Genomic DNA, 16,999 nt, shown 5'->3' on the forward strand with positions numbered 1-16,999 from the left:
AACAATTTCCAGATGAATTGACCATGTTACAAATCATAATTGCAGCAAGAAGCCAGTGACACTGAGGGCATGTTACTTAATTCAAAATTTGATTTTTTTACCTACTGTATATATTTTATATAAAAGCTGAAGGAGAAGCAAGTCCATTAATCATAAATTATCATACATGGAAAATATATGCCTTTTTAAAAGTCTCTGTTGCTCATTAATCTCAAAATACCGTAGGTGATGATATATCCAGAGGAGCATTCTGTTGACAGTGACTGTGCTCCTTATTGAACTTTGTTATCCAGGAAGGAAATCAAAGAACCACAGAGTCTTCCTTCTAAATATTAGTGAACCTTAGGTTCTTCACAGAATTTTCTGTTGGTGCTCCCTTTCCTTTCTTTTGTGTGTTCTTAAAATGCACTCTTTTTTTCTTTTCCTTCATCTTTCCTTTGTCTGTATTTGTACTTGGTTTTTTGAATTTGAGCACTACTTTATTTTAAGCATTTACTACAGGTCCAATTTGTAAATGAAATCTTGCCTATAATTATATCAAGTGAAGGGTATGCAGTTCACAGATTTATTTTTAAACATTGACATTTGTAAGTACATGTGGCAACTCTTTTCATTACCTAATATGAAGTTAGAACTTATTTAGACTTTATCACTGAAGAAGTTGTTTTCAAGTTAAAAATAAATTTTGTCTGATATAGAAAGAAATCAGTTTCAAAAAAAAAGTCTGTGAATAAATGACATATAAACTTTCAGATTCAAAGTTTTTTAAAAAAAGAATGTATAAATAATCACAATGAACTCTGCGTAGCAAAATCTTTTGATTAGTGAAAGTTTCCTGTATTATAGTCTATTATAATAGACTTGTTCACTTTTCTTTTGGGAAATACAAACAAAAACTTACTAGGAAACACTCTTTTAAAAATTTGTTTCCTGTCGGGCATGGTGACACATGCCTGTAATTCCAACAATTTGGGAGGTAAGGCAGGAGGATCCAGAGTTCAAAGCCAGCCTCAGCAACTTAATGAGGCCTGAGCAATTCAGCGAGACCCTGTCTCTAAATAAAATATTTTTCTTAGAAAGGACTGGTGATGTGGCTCAATGGTTAAGTGCCCCTGGGTTCAATCCCTAGTACCAAAACGAAACAAAAAAATGTATTTCCTTAAACTGGGCATGGTTGGTGCACACCCTGATTCCAGCTACTCTGGAAGCTGATGCAGGAGGGTTCTGAGTTCAGGACCTCTCTGGGCAACTTAGTTAAATCCTGTCTCAAGGTAAAAATAAAAAACACTGGAATGAATCTCAGTGAAAAAGCACTCTTGGGTTTAGTCCCTAGTACTATTTTTTCCTTGAAAATATTTTATATTAATTTTTCTAAGCTTGTGCTATATTTTTAGTAATTGATAAAATATTACAACATTGAGTATGAAAGAAAAGTTTCTTATTTCTTCTCTATGGAATCTAATTATTTTTTCTTATGAAATCCAGGCGATATAGTTACAGGAAGCGATGCTCAGGTTTCTGTTCCTGTCCAGACTCTAACTGACCTCCAAGGTACAGTTACCATAGCAACATTTTGTGTGTGTGTGTCTGTCTGTCTCTCTCTCTCTCTACCTCTCCCCCCCACCATTCTCTCCCTCTCTCTCTCCCTTCCTCCCCCTACAGTATTATCATTCCCTACTCCAAAACTCAATTTTTCCTCTTGTCCACAGTTCGTTCATGTTTATCGGTCCACTATCATTGTTTAACCACTGAGTGGCACTGTTGTGTAGAACAAAAGTCCCCTTTCCTGTCCCATAGCTTGTTGATGTTGAAACAGACTCTGATGTGAGTTTTCTATTGAAGTGTACACAAGCCTCTTTATTTGAAAAATATGATTCCATCTGTATGTTTTGGTTATTTTAACATTATACTTTGTAGAGAAGCTGATATCAAGGTGTTCTTATTGCTGCAAAGGTACTTGGTGACAGTATTTGACATACTAGTTTTGAGATGTTCTATGATTAGCCTGAGATACTTATATTTTACATAAAAGAATTACAACGTGTTTTTGTAAATGTTTTTAAGTATAGCCTTTATATAATGAATTGTATTAACACAAAATATGGTATGGCAAATTTTTTATATACACTACTTAGCCACAGTTTAACATAAAAAAAGAGAACATTTGCCATCATATCCATTTGTGCAATATGAAGAAAAAACAGTTGAAGAAATAAATGAAATTGGTAATCCCATTTTCAGCACTTCCTGTGAGATTTTAAAACATAAAAATATTTAAGGTTGCTGCATTAATCTTTTATTATGTAGTCTTGTAGATGAAATATGTCATAGAGAGGGTTTCTTTATTAAGTGGATACCTATACTAACTAAAAGAATCTTCCCTTTAAATTCAGACTAAGATAATAGCAATACAGTATTAATAGTCTTATGTTTTGCTTAATTTAAAACATTCACATAAAATAGTCATGCTAATAGTATTAAGATACTGTTCTGATAGTGATATGTCCTCATAATATTCATTTTAATAAATTAACAGCAAAAAATGGATTGGGATCAAGAAATAATTGATGTATTGGCTTGGATTTTTAAAAAAACTATACTGTGGCAATAAAACAGTATGCTTTCACTTCTATATATAGTTCTCTGATTGACAGATAGTTTCTGGCTGTATTTTGGTAATTGAACCAGATGACCTTTAAGAGCTAGCTCAGGGATTCCATGAAGAGCTGTTGACTCTTCTTGGTGTCTGCTAAAGTGAATTTTTTTTATAATGTAAAATTTTTTATTTATATGACAGCAGAATGCATTACAAGTTTTATTACAAATATAGAGCACTATTTTTCATATATCTTGGTGTATATATAGTATATTCACACCAATTCATGTCTTCATACATGTACTTTGGATAGTAATGTCCATCACATTCCACCATCATTAATTACTCCATGCCCCCTCCCTTCCCCTCAAATGTCTCTGCCCTATCTAGAGTTCATCTATTCTTCCCATGCTTCTGCTCCTATCCCATTATGAATCAACCTCCTTATATCAAAGAAAACATTCAGCATTTGGTTTTTTGGGATTGGCTATCTGCTAAAGTGATCTTGATGATAAAAGGTTATGATGATAAAAGGTTACTAGCATGGACAATAGAAAAGAGAGATAATGTCCATATGATTTATCTTTAGCCTTGTCAATTATGGTTCTTGGGTAGATATTAAATTGATCATCTGATATGGAGAAAATTCACAGGAGTTAAATTCATTTCCTAAAATTAAATTCTGGACCCCCAAAGACAACTTTTTTATCACATGTTTTATTATCCCACAGTTAATTGCTACAGCGAAGGTTTTTGGTTTCTCTACAAGATGTGGGCTTTGAAGTCAGTTTATACCTGTGGACAGAGGAAGCTGAGGGTTGGCTTGCTTATTCTGATTTCTGCTTCTATGCTATTGTTCATTTCATTTTTTCCTGCAGACCAGAGCCACATGAGGAATATTATGTTTTAAAAACAATATATTGAAGAAGAATGTTATATCATTTTGTTCAAATAACTTGTGTTATATAAGTAGAATCATTTCATGCATATATCTAACAAGTATTTTCTAAGTACCTACTACGTGCCAAGCTCTGTTTTCATTAGCCCCTTGGCTTCCTACAGCTTCAACCAGCTGTCTTGGGCTATTACCTTTGCTTTAGATGACCCCTGTCAAGCCTACAGGCAAAAACCATCTCTTTTTTGCTGAATACCTGTTCAGAATCCCCTCTGCCTGCACACTCTGACAGAGATCATATCAGCATGATAGAGACAATTCCAGCTACTTTATGAGTCCCAAATAAAGAGTTCTCAGTCTGTGATGATAAGTGACAGAACTGAGAGAGTGAGGTGACACCCATCCTGATTTGGATGCATATTTCCTTATGCTCAATATACTTCCTGGAGAGTGCCAAAAAGTGAGAGGAAATAGAAACCAAAACAGTTTATGGCCCCAACAAAAATCAACTATCTATACTGAATAGCATCAATAATATTAGAAGTTGGAAAATGTCATCAGGAATGCCAAACCTGTTACATAGTCCCTTATGTGTAGATACTTTACTATAATTTCAGGGAAATTTAGCCTAAATAATAGGCTTTCCCAAACTGTCTTTTTTCAAAGTAATAAAATAAATTTGAAGAAATAAGTACCAATACTTAACAGAGGTTCTTTGATTGTAGTCTTTTTTTTGGGGGGGGGGGCAGGGTGGGGGGTAGTTTACCAGGGATTGAACTCAGGGCACTTGACCACTGAGCCACATCTCTAGCCCTATTTTGTATTTTACTAGAGACAGGGTCTCGCGGAATTGCTTAGTACCTTCCTAAATTGCTGAGGCTGGCTTTGAACTTTCAATCCTCTGGCCTCTGCCTCACAAGCCACTGGGATTACAAGCATGCACCATCACGCCTGGTCTGATTATAGTCTTAATGAAATTTGATATTGGGACCTTTGCCTTTTAATATACAATGGTTATTGGGTTATAATTTTTTAGGGAAAAAGTGTAAAGTGAGATTTCACAGTGTAGGTCAATAAGTAATTTTTAGAAAAGTATTGGAAAATTTCATTTTATATCCTGAAATGTAAGTTATAGTTACACACACACACACACACACACACACACACACACACACACGTGACCATGACAGAATTTGTTTTTTTGATACTTAACTACTTGGGGTTTTATTAAAATTAGTTTAAATTTCTTAAGTAATTACCATAGCAATGTTATGTTTTTAAAAAGAATTTTGAATTTATACTTATATGTATGTATTTATATTATGGGTGTGATGCACAGAGAGGTATCAATATTGTACTTGTCACATTGTTTTTTTAATACAAAAAATGGGGGAAGGGTTGGGGTTGTGGCTCAGCGGTAGAGCACTCGCCTAGAGCGTGCAAGGCGCTGGGTTTGATCCTCAGCATCAGATAAAAATAAATAAATAAAATAAAAGTATTGTGTCCAACTACAACTAAAAAAAATGTGGGAGGTGGGGGGGTCAGTCTCCCTCTTCAGGTAACCACTGTTGATATTCTTAAGGTAAAACTAAAAATGCATACAACATTAAGTAAGCCCAATTAATTGAAGATATTAAAGAAGGGAAAGGGCCCTTCACTTTCTCCTCTTACCTCTTTCTGCCAGCCCACTTCCCCAAGGAACCATTGCTAAGTTTCTTATGATTCCTTCCAGTGGGGGGCGGTGACTGAAATTGAGGAGTAACATGGGAGTCACATTAATTTGGTAAGAGCTCACTTGCCTGAATATGACTTCCCCTTTGGTAAGATCTCACTTGCCTGAATATGACTTCCCCTTTGGACTATCAAGATAAAATGTAATAGAAATGTTCCAATATAGATAATAAGCAGAAATTTGATAGGACAAGAAAGGGGAGGCCAAGTCAACAGGAATAGGACACAGTAAGACAAGAAAGAGACAGTTCTGTTCACAGGAGTGAAGCAAGAGACCAGCAACGGCAACAGCAACATTCCTTCTGGGGGACACTCTGCTAGCTACTCTGATAGGTATGACAAGTAATGATCCTGAAGCAGAACGTATGGTTCTATTGCGTTTGGTATAATCACTTTAAGGCAGAGGAATGTGTTATATGTAAAATGACTTCTGGGAAGCATGAATTAGCTAGAAAATGCATTTTTATGGAATATCTATTCCAAATACATGGAATAGTGAGTTGCTTTTGGACTGAAAACAAGGTCAGAATTTGGTCTGTACTTTCAAAAGTCCTCATTCCATTCTTTAATTTTAGATCATATTTGCCACAGCCCACTTGGCACTGTCCTTTCTAGGGTAGTGTAGCTTTGCCTAGGATGGGTTTGAGTTTGAATGCTGGCTCCATCACTGCCTTGTCAAGCATCCTGGGAAGGTTGCTTAACCTCTTACTGGTAAAGAGGGAATAAGAGCAACTACTTAAGGTTTGTTGCGGGACCTTATTCCCAGCACTTGTCCCATAATAAGGGTTCTAGGCTGCTACCTGCTTAGGTAGTAGGTGTAATGGTAGCACCATTATGTGTTTTATGTTTTCTCTGGTTTTGGGAATTAAATTATGAAGGAACCCAACCAACACCTCTGTCTTTTCTTAATTATTGTTTCTGATATTCTAAAAATACATGTTTGCTTATGAGTCCCCTTAATTTTAGAAAATATCCAAGGCAACTAAAAATTTTTTAAGATTTGTTAGATATAATTACTTATATCATTTTGGAAGAAAATGAAAAAAAAAAGTTATAATAGTTCACAAAATTGAAACATTTTCCAAGGGTAAACAAAATTTAAATGAATCTACCTGGAATTTTAGATTAACTCAGTACTTGAACTATAATGTCAAATATTGAGAGTCTAGAGATTATGAGTAGAGTACAGTAGTCAAAGGAGTAATGAAGAGAATTTCCCAGAGCTGAAGGAAGATATTGGCATAGAGTTAAAAAAAAATCTGACAAGTAAGATAAAAGTTAAAAAGACCCTTCTATAGGAGCTCCACAGAAAACTTATAGAACTTCAGGATGAGGAGAAAACTTAAGGTTTCCAGAGAGAACCAAAAAGAGTCTTGTTTCCAAGACAACATCAGATAGACATCAAATTTCTCTTCAGCAAAGCTGAGGGCCTGGAGACATTTGAGTTTATTTCCAAAGTTTTGCAAGAAAATTGTCTTGAGCTAGAATCTTATTTTCAGCCAAACTAGCATTCAAACAGGAATATAAAGCAGACATCTTGGGGACCTGAAAGAATTCAGGTCTACCAACAAACCAAATTCCCACCTGCCCCCACATATCCCACCACTATAAATGTAAAATTGTTATTCTAACTCTTTAATTAATAAATAAATCAAAAACAAAAATTTCAAATGTTTTAGAAGTCTGTGGTAACAAGAAAACCAAAAACAAAAGTCCTGAAAGATTGAGATAAAATAATAGAGGAAATGCAATTTTTTGAAAATAAGAAAGACAGTGAAATAATTTTCAAAGTATATGATTCAGTAAAATAGAACAAGAACATCAAAATACATCTGATAAAAAAGTAAAGGGATGAGTAAGGATGAGAGATTTAACAACACTTATAACTTGTTACATCAATGAAACCAAAAGGTGATACTTTTTAAATTACAGTAACATTCAGTAAGTCTGATCAGAAATGAATGAGATAGCCAGGTGTGATAGCATACTTTTAATCCCAATGATTTGGGAAGCTGAGGCAGAATGATTGCAAGTTTGAGGCCAGCCTGGGCAACTTAGACCTTGTCTCCAAAAAGAGGGAGAAATGTTAAAATATACAAAATCAGAATTATGATGTAATTAAAAATACAGAGGAAGGGTGTTTTATTATGAAAGTACTGCATACAACATAACAAGCTGAAAATCTGTACAGTTTTCTCTTGCTGACAAAAATTAACACAAATTTAGGTAGTTTGGTAATATAGATTCACTGTTTAATAGAGATGTAGGTCTTTTGTTCTGTGGACTTTTAAAAGTAATTTGGCATTCAGAGCTGAGCAAACTTTCCTGTTAGTTTAGCTCTATCTTCCACCACCTCTAGAGGCAGTGAAACCATTGGCTTAAGGAAGAGAGGAGCAATGAGAAATTTATAAAAGAAAAAAATAATTTATATATAATTTATATAAAGTACCTAAATTTTATCTCAATATTCATCTTAGGGAAAGACATGCCTTCTTAAGCAGGACTTTAAAAACAGAAGCCATGAGAGGAAAAACACACACACACACACTCATTTCCAAATTTTAGAAGGAAACTCCAAACTATTTTTGAAAAGTAAAATAAGCAGAGACAATTCACATAGGGCCTTGAAACAGTCTATAAATAATTATAAAGGGTACCCAGCCTCACTGGTTATCTGAAAACTTCAAGCTAGCACAGTAAAGTCCCCCCTCAATCCACTTAGCCAAATAAATAAGTAGATGAATAGATAATATATAATTATATATAATTATCATGTCATGATATATTTACACATATACACACACACATACTCACATAAAATATCATATTCAGTCTGTAAAAATGATGGACATTTAAGATTTCTTAGCTGGCTTATAATTTGTCAAAATCCTAGGAGAAGACAATCCAGAATCATTTAAAATGCACATATACTTAGGTATAGCATTCACACTCATATAAACTTACCTTTTAGAAATAAGCAACTGCCTAAAGATGTACCTCTCTTGCCAAGTGTGGTGACACACATATGTATAATTCCAGCAACTCAGGAAAGTAAGGCAGGAGGATTGCAAGTTCAAGGCCAGCCTGGACATCTTAGTGAGACCCTGTCTTAAAATGAAACATAAAGAATGTTGGGGATACAGCTCGTGGTAGAGTGCCCCTGGGTTCAATCCCCAGTATTGAAAACAGACAAATTAGGATAGTCACAGATAAATAAAAGCTTAGAGCATTCATTATTAGCAAATCTGCCATAGTGAAGGAAATCCTTCAACTAAAACAACAGGATGCTAGATGTAAATTAAAATTTGCATGAAGATAAAGAATATTAATAAAAGTAACTAGGTAATTATAAAAGACAATTTAAAAGTTTTTTACTTATCTGATATTGTTAAAATCACAACACTAACCAAATTAATAAATATTTATCATAATTCTTTTCAAAATCCCAGTACTTTGGGGGCAAAATAAAAAAAAAAACTCATCCTAAAATTCATAGGAAATGCAAAGCACCCCCCCCCCAAACAATCTTGAAAAAAGAACAGAGATCAAGAATTCCCATATCTTGATTTCAAAATTGATTATATAGCTATAGTAATCCATATCGTGTGATACTAGCATAAATGTATATGTATATAGTATAGAAATAAATGTTTATTTTTTGTGGTAAACTGGTTTTCAGCCAGGGTTCTCAAACCATCCAAACTGCAATCTGTTTTTCAAATGGTGCTGGGGAAACTGGAAATGCACACATGAAAGAACAAAGTTCCAAATACCATATACAAAAATGGACTGTAGACTTAAACGTAAGAATTATAACTAGAACTAGAAGAAAACTTGGGAGTAAATCTTCATGATCTTGGACTAGGCAGTGGTATCTTAGGTGTAAACACAAGCAAGAAAAGAAGAAAAAGCAGGTAAATGGGATTTCATCCAATTGAAACTTAGGATTCAAAGGACAATATTAACAAAGTAAAAACAAAGCACAGAATGGGATAATTTTTTAAAATCACATATTTGATAAGGAACTTAAACCTCAGTGATAAAGACAAATACCTCAATTTCTAAAATGGATAAAAGATTGGAATAAATATTTCTCCAAAGAACATATGCCAGTGTCTAATAAGCACATCATTAGTAATTGGGAAATTGCAAATCAAATCACAATGAGATACTATTTCACACCCGCTGGGATGGCTAAATTAAAAAGACAACTGGTAATGAGTGTTGACAAAGATGTGAAGAAGTTAGAATCCTTATACAATGCTGATGAAAATATAAAAAGGTGTAGCCAGATTTTAAAGAGTTTGGCAGTTTCTTATAGAGTTGCCATATTGATTTAGCAGTTTCACTCCTAGGTGTCTTCCTCGGAGAAGTGATAACATAGCTCCACACAAAAACTTACATACCAATGTTCATAGCAGTACTATGCATTATAGCCAAGAAACAGATATAAGCAGTCCATCAGCTGATTAATGAATCAACCAAATATGGTGTATTATTTGGCAATATAAAGGAAAGTGAAGTCCTGATACGTGCCATTACATGAGTGAACCTCGAAAGTATATGTGGTCACAGAGGGCAATATATTATTCAATTTTATGACATGTTCAGAAAAGGCAAAAAAGAGTTAGGAAGTAGATTAATGGTGGCCAAGGATTATGGGAAGGGGGAATAATTGCTAATGAGCATGGAGTTTAATTTTGGGGTTATGAAATTGTTCTAAAATTAGTGGTAATGGTCATGCATCTCTATACTAAAAATTACTGAAATATACACTTTTTAAAAGGCAGATGTAAATCTGTTATTTCTTAAAAGGTAGCTTTCATATTTAACCTATTTGCAGTGAGAATGTTTGTGTGTTAATGGTATAAATTATTAGGTGGTTCCTGAGATCTTTTTGGGGGGGTGTGGGGGGGGTGCTGGGGATTGAACTCAGAGCTTTGTGCATTCAACTGAGCTATATCCCCAGCCCTCCTGACATACTTTTTATCTCAGTGTTCTCAGACCCTAGGCTGTAGAGATTATTGCAATGAACATGTAACACAGAGAAGTTAAGGCCTATAGCCCTGGAGGTAGGTGGGAGACATGGAGTCAGAGTAAGGAAGGGAAAAAGTGAAGGCCAGGGTAGAATTTTCATATTCTAGGCTCTGACATAAGAATAAAATGCTTCTAGACAATGGGCCCTGTTCTTCCCTGTCCTTTCCTAACCCCAAAGGTCCTCCACTATCTTTGAAGGCTCAGCTCTGGTATCACTTATTAACAGTTTTGATTCTTCAGGAAGCTGCCGCTGAGATGGAGTTAGGAGTACAAAGAGTGTAATTGGGAATAACATTGGTGAAAGAAAAGAGGAGAAAACAGGACTGGGCAGAGGGAGTGTCAGTCTATAATGAAGACCTACCACATGTCTCCATCAACTGGATAGGGAAATCTGCAGCTAAGGTTTCCTACCAGAAGAATTCTGTGTTGGGTGGAACTGGGTGGTCCTAGCTTCCAGTCACTAGCTAGGAGCCACACTGAGAAGAGCATGGATTTGGTTCAAAATCTGAAGTAGGTCCTAGACAACCTAACAACTAGAGGCAGCCGGCTAACTGTATTTCTTGAGGCAGCAAGTGTTTCCTTAAAGGGGACATAGTAGCACTTCCAAGTCTGTCACCCCTCTGTGTGAAATGTGCCTTGACTTTCTCCTCTCAGCCAAGAGAGAGGCAGTTGCTCTCTCCTGAGAAAGAACATTCTTTCATCATTCCTGGTTTATCATTTGTCCCCTTGTCCCTAAATTCTGAACTCTTGGTAGATAGAAACTCAGTCTGAACCCCTAGTATCTAATACAGAGGAGGCTTCCATGGGCTAGCCTTGAGACCAGGTACAGAAAACTAGGAGTACATAATTATTTGCCACTTTCTGTCCCTTACTTTTAAACCTCCACATTTCTGAGGGGACCCGGTTTTGTTTTGTTTTGTTTTGTTTTGTTTTATCATGATGAATTTTATTTTTTTAGTATATTTCATTTTTATTTTGTTTTTGTTTTAATTAGTTACACATGACAGTACGATGACCTTGACATATCATACATTTGAATCAGATGGGATATAATTTCTCATTTTTCTGAGTGTACCGGTTGCAGAATCATATTGGTCATGCAGTCACATATATACACACAGTAATAGTAATGTCTGTTTCATTCTACTATCCTTCCTATCCTCCCAACCCCTCCCCTCCCATCACTTCTCTCTACCTAATCTAAGGTAACGATATTCTTTTTCTTTCTTTCTTTCTCACATCTTTATGCATGTGTTTTGTATAATGATGAGGGTCTTCTTCCACCATCCATGTAATTCCCCTTCTCCCTCCCTTTATTTCCCACCCCTCTTCCCTATGCAAAGGTACTCTTCTTCCCCTGCCCTTCCTCCCTACCCCATTTTGAGTCACCCCAACAGACCCATTTGGGGTTCTAACCCCTGTTTCTCTGTGCCCTTCACATCTGTTGAGGACCTCATGGCTTAAATACAGTCTATATGTCATATGCCAGACTTTCAAATTTATCTTACTAGCTCATCCTTCTCCCCTAAAAGCCAGATTCATTCCTTACTCATAAGGAATTTCTTACTCTTTATTTTGAATATAAGATTAGGTATCACAGCTCAACAGGTCTACAACTGAACTACTGATTGTATTGCTAAAACCTTCCTCCTCCATTAATAAGTAGCAACACTACTATACTTCTTGCTTAGATCAAAAATTTGAAGTTAAACTTGCCTCCTTTCTCCCTCTTGTACCCCTAACAAATCCAGTCAGTTTTGTCCAGAATCTGAACACTTCTTTCCACCAAGCTGTGATTAGTGTTGGTACCTGAAGTAGCAAAAATTGGTTTCCCTGATTTTTGCCTTTGTCTCCCTTTCCCTTGTCTCCCCAATTCTATTCTCAACACATCAGCCAAAATGATTCTTTTAAAATATAAGTCAAGTCATGTCACTCCTCTCCTAAATCCTACAGTGATGTTCCATGGCTTCCATTCTCATAGTAAAGGTGGTTGCATTGTCCACAAATCCACACCTATTCTGATCCCCTACTTCCTCCCAACCCTCACCTCCTATCTATCCCTGTCACTCTTAGCTTTAGCCACACTGGCCACTTTGTTGTTCCTTGCACAAAGTTCTGCCTTGGGGCCTTTGCTATTATTTCATATGTTATACAAAGCTGGTACTTCACTTTTCTTCAAATTTCTGTCCAGATGTCATTGTACCTCAATTCTTAGTGACACCTTCCTTGATTGACCATTCTATTTAAAATTGCATCACCTTCCTCTAGCACTCACATCTCCTTTGATTTGTTTCTGAGAGCACTTACTACCATATAAAATTATATCTGTTTTACTAATATATTTGACCATGTCCCCTCACTTAAAAAGTAAACTCTATAAGGGGTAAGATTTTTGAAAGTTGTAGTTTCTCCTCTCTTCCAGTAGCCATTAAGCATCTGACACTTTCTAGGCCTTCAGTTGCTAATGGGCTAGATCATTAATAAGTTCCTTTAATGTCCTATGAGAGTATTCCCATTGTGCAATTATGGTGGCCTTCTACACCAACCCACACTCTCAGTGGGACATACTAGAGCCATTGTTCATGTCTGAGGGAGCTCTCTGGGTCCAGGTTCTCTCAGTGAAGAAAGGCATTTCAGGGGATCACAGACACATTTATACTAACAAGGGCACAATCTAGAAAGAGGTCCTATGAACCAGACTGTCCCATTTCCTGTAGTACATAACCAGTAGTCCATATATATGTTCTGCAATCAAGAAAAGAAAAAGAGTCTCTTCTAAAAAACTTTGGTGAAAATTGTGTATTTTTTTAATCTTACTAATGTACAGTATAATAGGTTCTGTTTCTATAGTTAAGGAATTATTCCATTAGTGAGGAGAAAATAAATTTAACCATTGATCTATAGTTTTTCAATTTTTAAGTTTTAAAAAATATTATATGCATGAGCTGTGTAGCACAGATTACATACAGGAAACTATAGTGGTACTTCATTGTTTTAAAAATGGGTAGTTATGCCAGTCACAGTGGTCCACGCCTATAATCCCAGCAGCTCTGGAGGTTGAGACAGGAGGATCTCAAGTTCAAAGCCAGCCTTAGCAAAAGTGAGGTGCTAAACAATTCAGTGAGACATCCTGTTTCTAAATAAAATACAAAATAGGGCTAAGGGTGTGTCTCAGTGATCAAGTGCCCCTGAGTTCAATCCCCAGTACCAAAAAAGAAAAATTGGCAGTTACGCTGATACATAAAAATGCCATTTGAAAATTCCACAGCATCTTTATGTTGGGTTTGTGGTGTCATAATTGACCATATATCAAAAGTGGTAGATTCAATAGTTTACTGAAAGAGTCGAGTTTCATTATTGCTACTTAATTTCTTTTACAGGGCAAAATTCTAAAAACATCAGTTCATCTCCAAGCATTGAGAGTTTGCCTGGAGGAAGAGAATTCACTGGCTCCCCACCTTCATCTGCTACTAAAAAAGATTCCTTTTTTAGCAACATCTCCCGGTCCCGCTCACACAGCAAAACTATGGGCAGGAAAGAATCTGTAAGTATTTAAAGACCCTTTATTTGGTTTTTATTCTTCATTTTCCTCTAGATTGCTGCATTTACAAAAGCTCCCCTGGTGCCCATTTTTATAAAGCTCTTATAACTTTCATGAACTAAAACAAATTATTTTATCAAAAGTATCTTAGTTTTAGTAGTATAATTTAGTAATATTTTAAGGCTATGTTCTTTATTAGCGGGGGGGAAAAGTAGCATTATTAAAAATGAATTTAATCTTTCCCAAATCCCTGGACTATCCTTCTGTCCTCTGCAAAATGCATTTTTGTCAAAACCCATTTTTTTTCTGAAATTTAACAAATAACATTATATCAGTGAGAGATTATGACATTTGAAATAAACCAAGCTAATTTTTCCATTGTAAGTATTTCTTAAAAACTAAAAATAATTATCTTACCATTTGTTTTTAAAAAGCTATAAACTACATTTAAGTTATAGTGTTTTGATAGTTGCTCTGTAAGATCCATTGTATACATTTCCCAATAGGACATACCTAAAGCATATCAACTGCTTTAAAAATTTTGTTTTGTAGGCAGGGACTGGGGCTCAGCGGTAGCACACCTGCCTGGCAAGTGTGAAGCACTTGTTTGGATTCTTAGCACCACATATTAATAAATAAAATAAAGGTTTATCAACAACTAAAAAATATTTTTTAAAAATCTGGTATCTGAAATCTTTATAAAATAACTTTATAAAACTTTGTTTAACCACATTTTATGGCTAGTTCAACACCTGATATACTAATATGAACTCATATGCTCACTTTAAGATGAGACATTGTAATAGTAATACAGGATCTAGCTATAATTGGAATGGACCTATATTTGGGGGAAAAATGAACTACAAAACCTTACAGGGATGATAATTCAAAGTATATAGAATAAATAATATGGTATCTATCTATGTGATTTTTGATGTCCTTGAGTAAGATAATCAGATTCCTGGTATTTCAACTACTACATCTGCAAATTAAATAATATATAGTTATACATCACATAATGATGGGGCTGTTCTGAGAAATACATTATTAGGCCATTCTGTTGTTCTGTGAACATCATTGAATGTACTTATATCATCTAAATAGCTATGATATCACTGACATAATCCTATGGGATCACTGGGGTTCCTCATTGACCAAAACATCACTTTGCAGCACATGACTGTACTTTGCTCTCTGAAGGGAAGAGTTCACTGCATGCTGTCTTCAGATCCCTTTTATTTAGAAACTGTAATTCTATAATTTAAAAAACAGCACAATAGAACAGTTTTGTTTAAAGATGGCACCTTTAGTGTGACCAATTTAACTCTGCTCCCTTGTAAAACTCCAGCCTAAGGAAAATAAGGCTAAAGATTAACCCTGAAAGAATAAGAAAACAAAAGAAAAGACAGCAGAAAAAAAAAGTTTGTTTAAAGCAAATAGTAGTTGGTAACCAAGTAGTATGTCAGTAAGTAAAACCCAAGAAGCAACTGCATTTAGGTTGTGAAATCCTCCAGGAACTCAGGAACTGAGAATGAGGATGAAAAGAGAACTGAAGGGATGATAATTCATGGAAGTATTTAAAGAATCCAGTTTCTTTCCCCACTTAAGTAGAAGACCAGAAAGTTTCATTTCCAGAGAAGCATAAAACAGAGCATCAGGCACATTCCACTATGGAACTACCCTACCGGAAAAGGGGTGATGAATATACTTGAGTCCTAAAGTTTGAGGATACCACGCCACCACCCACACACACATGCACACACAGGCTCCTCCTCTTGCTTCCCTGAGCACCAATATGCTCAACTCTTCAAGCAGGAGATTGGAAGAGTTTTCTTTAGGCACACACACAGATGGGGTGTGTACAAACTGTATGTTTACATGAGAAGAGGAGAGAGCAGGAAGGTGGTGGTCAGTAGAACTAAATCTCCTTCCATAGTGGGAAAACAGTGGAGAAAAATTAAAAAGTAACAATACAAACTAACAAAAAAAAAAAACCCAAACAAACAAAAAAATGTGAAAGAGGTTGCTTCTGGGAACAGGAAGTGGAAGGTAATGTTGTGGGAACTGCCTTTCATAACAGGCCCTGTAGAACCATTTGACTCTTCAGTGTTACACAGGTGACTGAGATTTAAAATAATAACTAAAAATTACAACAAAAATAGAATGCATTGGCATAATAAATTAGAAGAGCTGTCTGTATGAAGAATCATGTATGTGAAGTGCCAGAATAAAGGAATAACAAATGAGAAAGGCATATGGAGACATGTGTCATTTGCATTCTATTATATTTTTGGTAGCATATGGATTAGTCTACAACATAAATTAATTACATCTCTTGATGGTGATATTTTAACATAAAACTGAGAAGTTGAACAAAAATAGAAATAGGGTAAGTCTAACTCCCTACATAGATGTGCTGTGAACCAAGAGACAGAATGGAAGTGATCATTCAAAATTTAATGTTTCCTAACCTGTGGGGAGAAAGTAGGCAGAAATTTTTAAGAGAAAGTTCATGGTTTTTTAAGTAATACAGTAGTTTTATTATTTTATGAAATAGCGTGTGGTAGTCAGTTCTCTTTGCCATCTCTTGCTAGGATTATACCTCCTTGTCCCCTGTGATCTGTCAAAGTCATGTGACTAGTTCTGTCCATTGAATTGTGAGTGGAAGTGATACACATGTATTGCCACTGCAAAAGCCTCCACTACTCAAATTTTCTCAAGCACAAAGAGCAGAGTCTTCCTGTCAGCCCAGGAGTACATACATGAAATATGCATGAAATATGCTTTGATTGATGTAAGATTTGATTGATGGTTATCACAGCCTAACAGTGCATAGTTGGAAAATGCTCAAGCCCACAGCTGGCAATCATTCTCCCATGGGAGTGATGAGCTACTTAACTGACATAGGAGTAGTCTCAGTGTCACCAAGCCTGATTAGGTACCCACCATCCTTGCACCCACTTTGCTTTTATTTCCAGCTCAGTTTGGTGTGAAGAAGGGGTAGTGTCCTTGAAAAAGCTCAAGATAGTTTTTTATTAAGTCATTATCATCAGTTTCTCACACCAGCAACTGGTCAGAAATTGAAACAGGATACCTGGAATTAATCTATATGATGCTTTTCAGATTTCAAGATTCCATTAATCTTTTAAAGCAGTCTAGCATCAAGAGTGTTGATGTCAATTATCAAAAAGTTACAATA

At 35.6% G+C, this 16,999-nt stretch overlaps 1 protein-coding gene across 9 annotated transcripts in view; it reads left to right on the top strand.

Moving 5' to 3' along the window:
* The window catches only part of TBC1D5 (TBC1 domain family member 5), a 515,818-nt gene that overhangs the window by 439,905 nt on the left and 58,914 nt on the right, over positions 1-16,999 (top strand). For 8 of the 9 annotated variants that reach the window (XM_081287560.1, XM_081287556.1, XM_081287557.1 and 5 more), the window contains 2 exons: positions 1,486-1,551; positions 13,640-13,803. In XM_081287560.1, the coding sequence (XP_081143686.1) occupies positions 1,486-1,551; positions 13,640-13,803 (230 nt within the window). The remainder of the gene's footprint in view (positions 1-1,485; positions 1,552-13,639; positions 13,804-16,999) is intronic. The other variant, XM_081287559.1, reaches the window with a different exon arrangement.

Source organism: Spermophilus citellus, assembly GCF_964194105.1.
Source record: "Spermophilus citellus genome assembly, chromosome: 3".
NCBI lineage: Eukaryota > Metazoa > Chordata > Mammalia > Rodentia > Sciuridae > Spermophilus > Spermophilus citellus.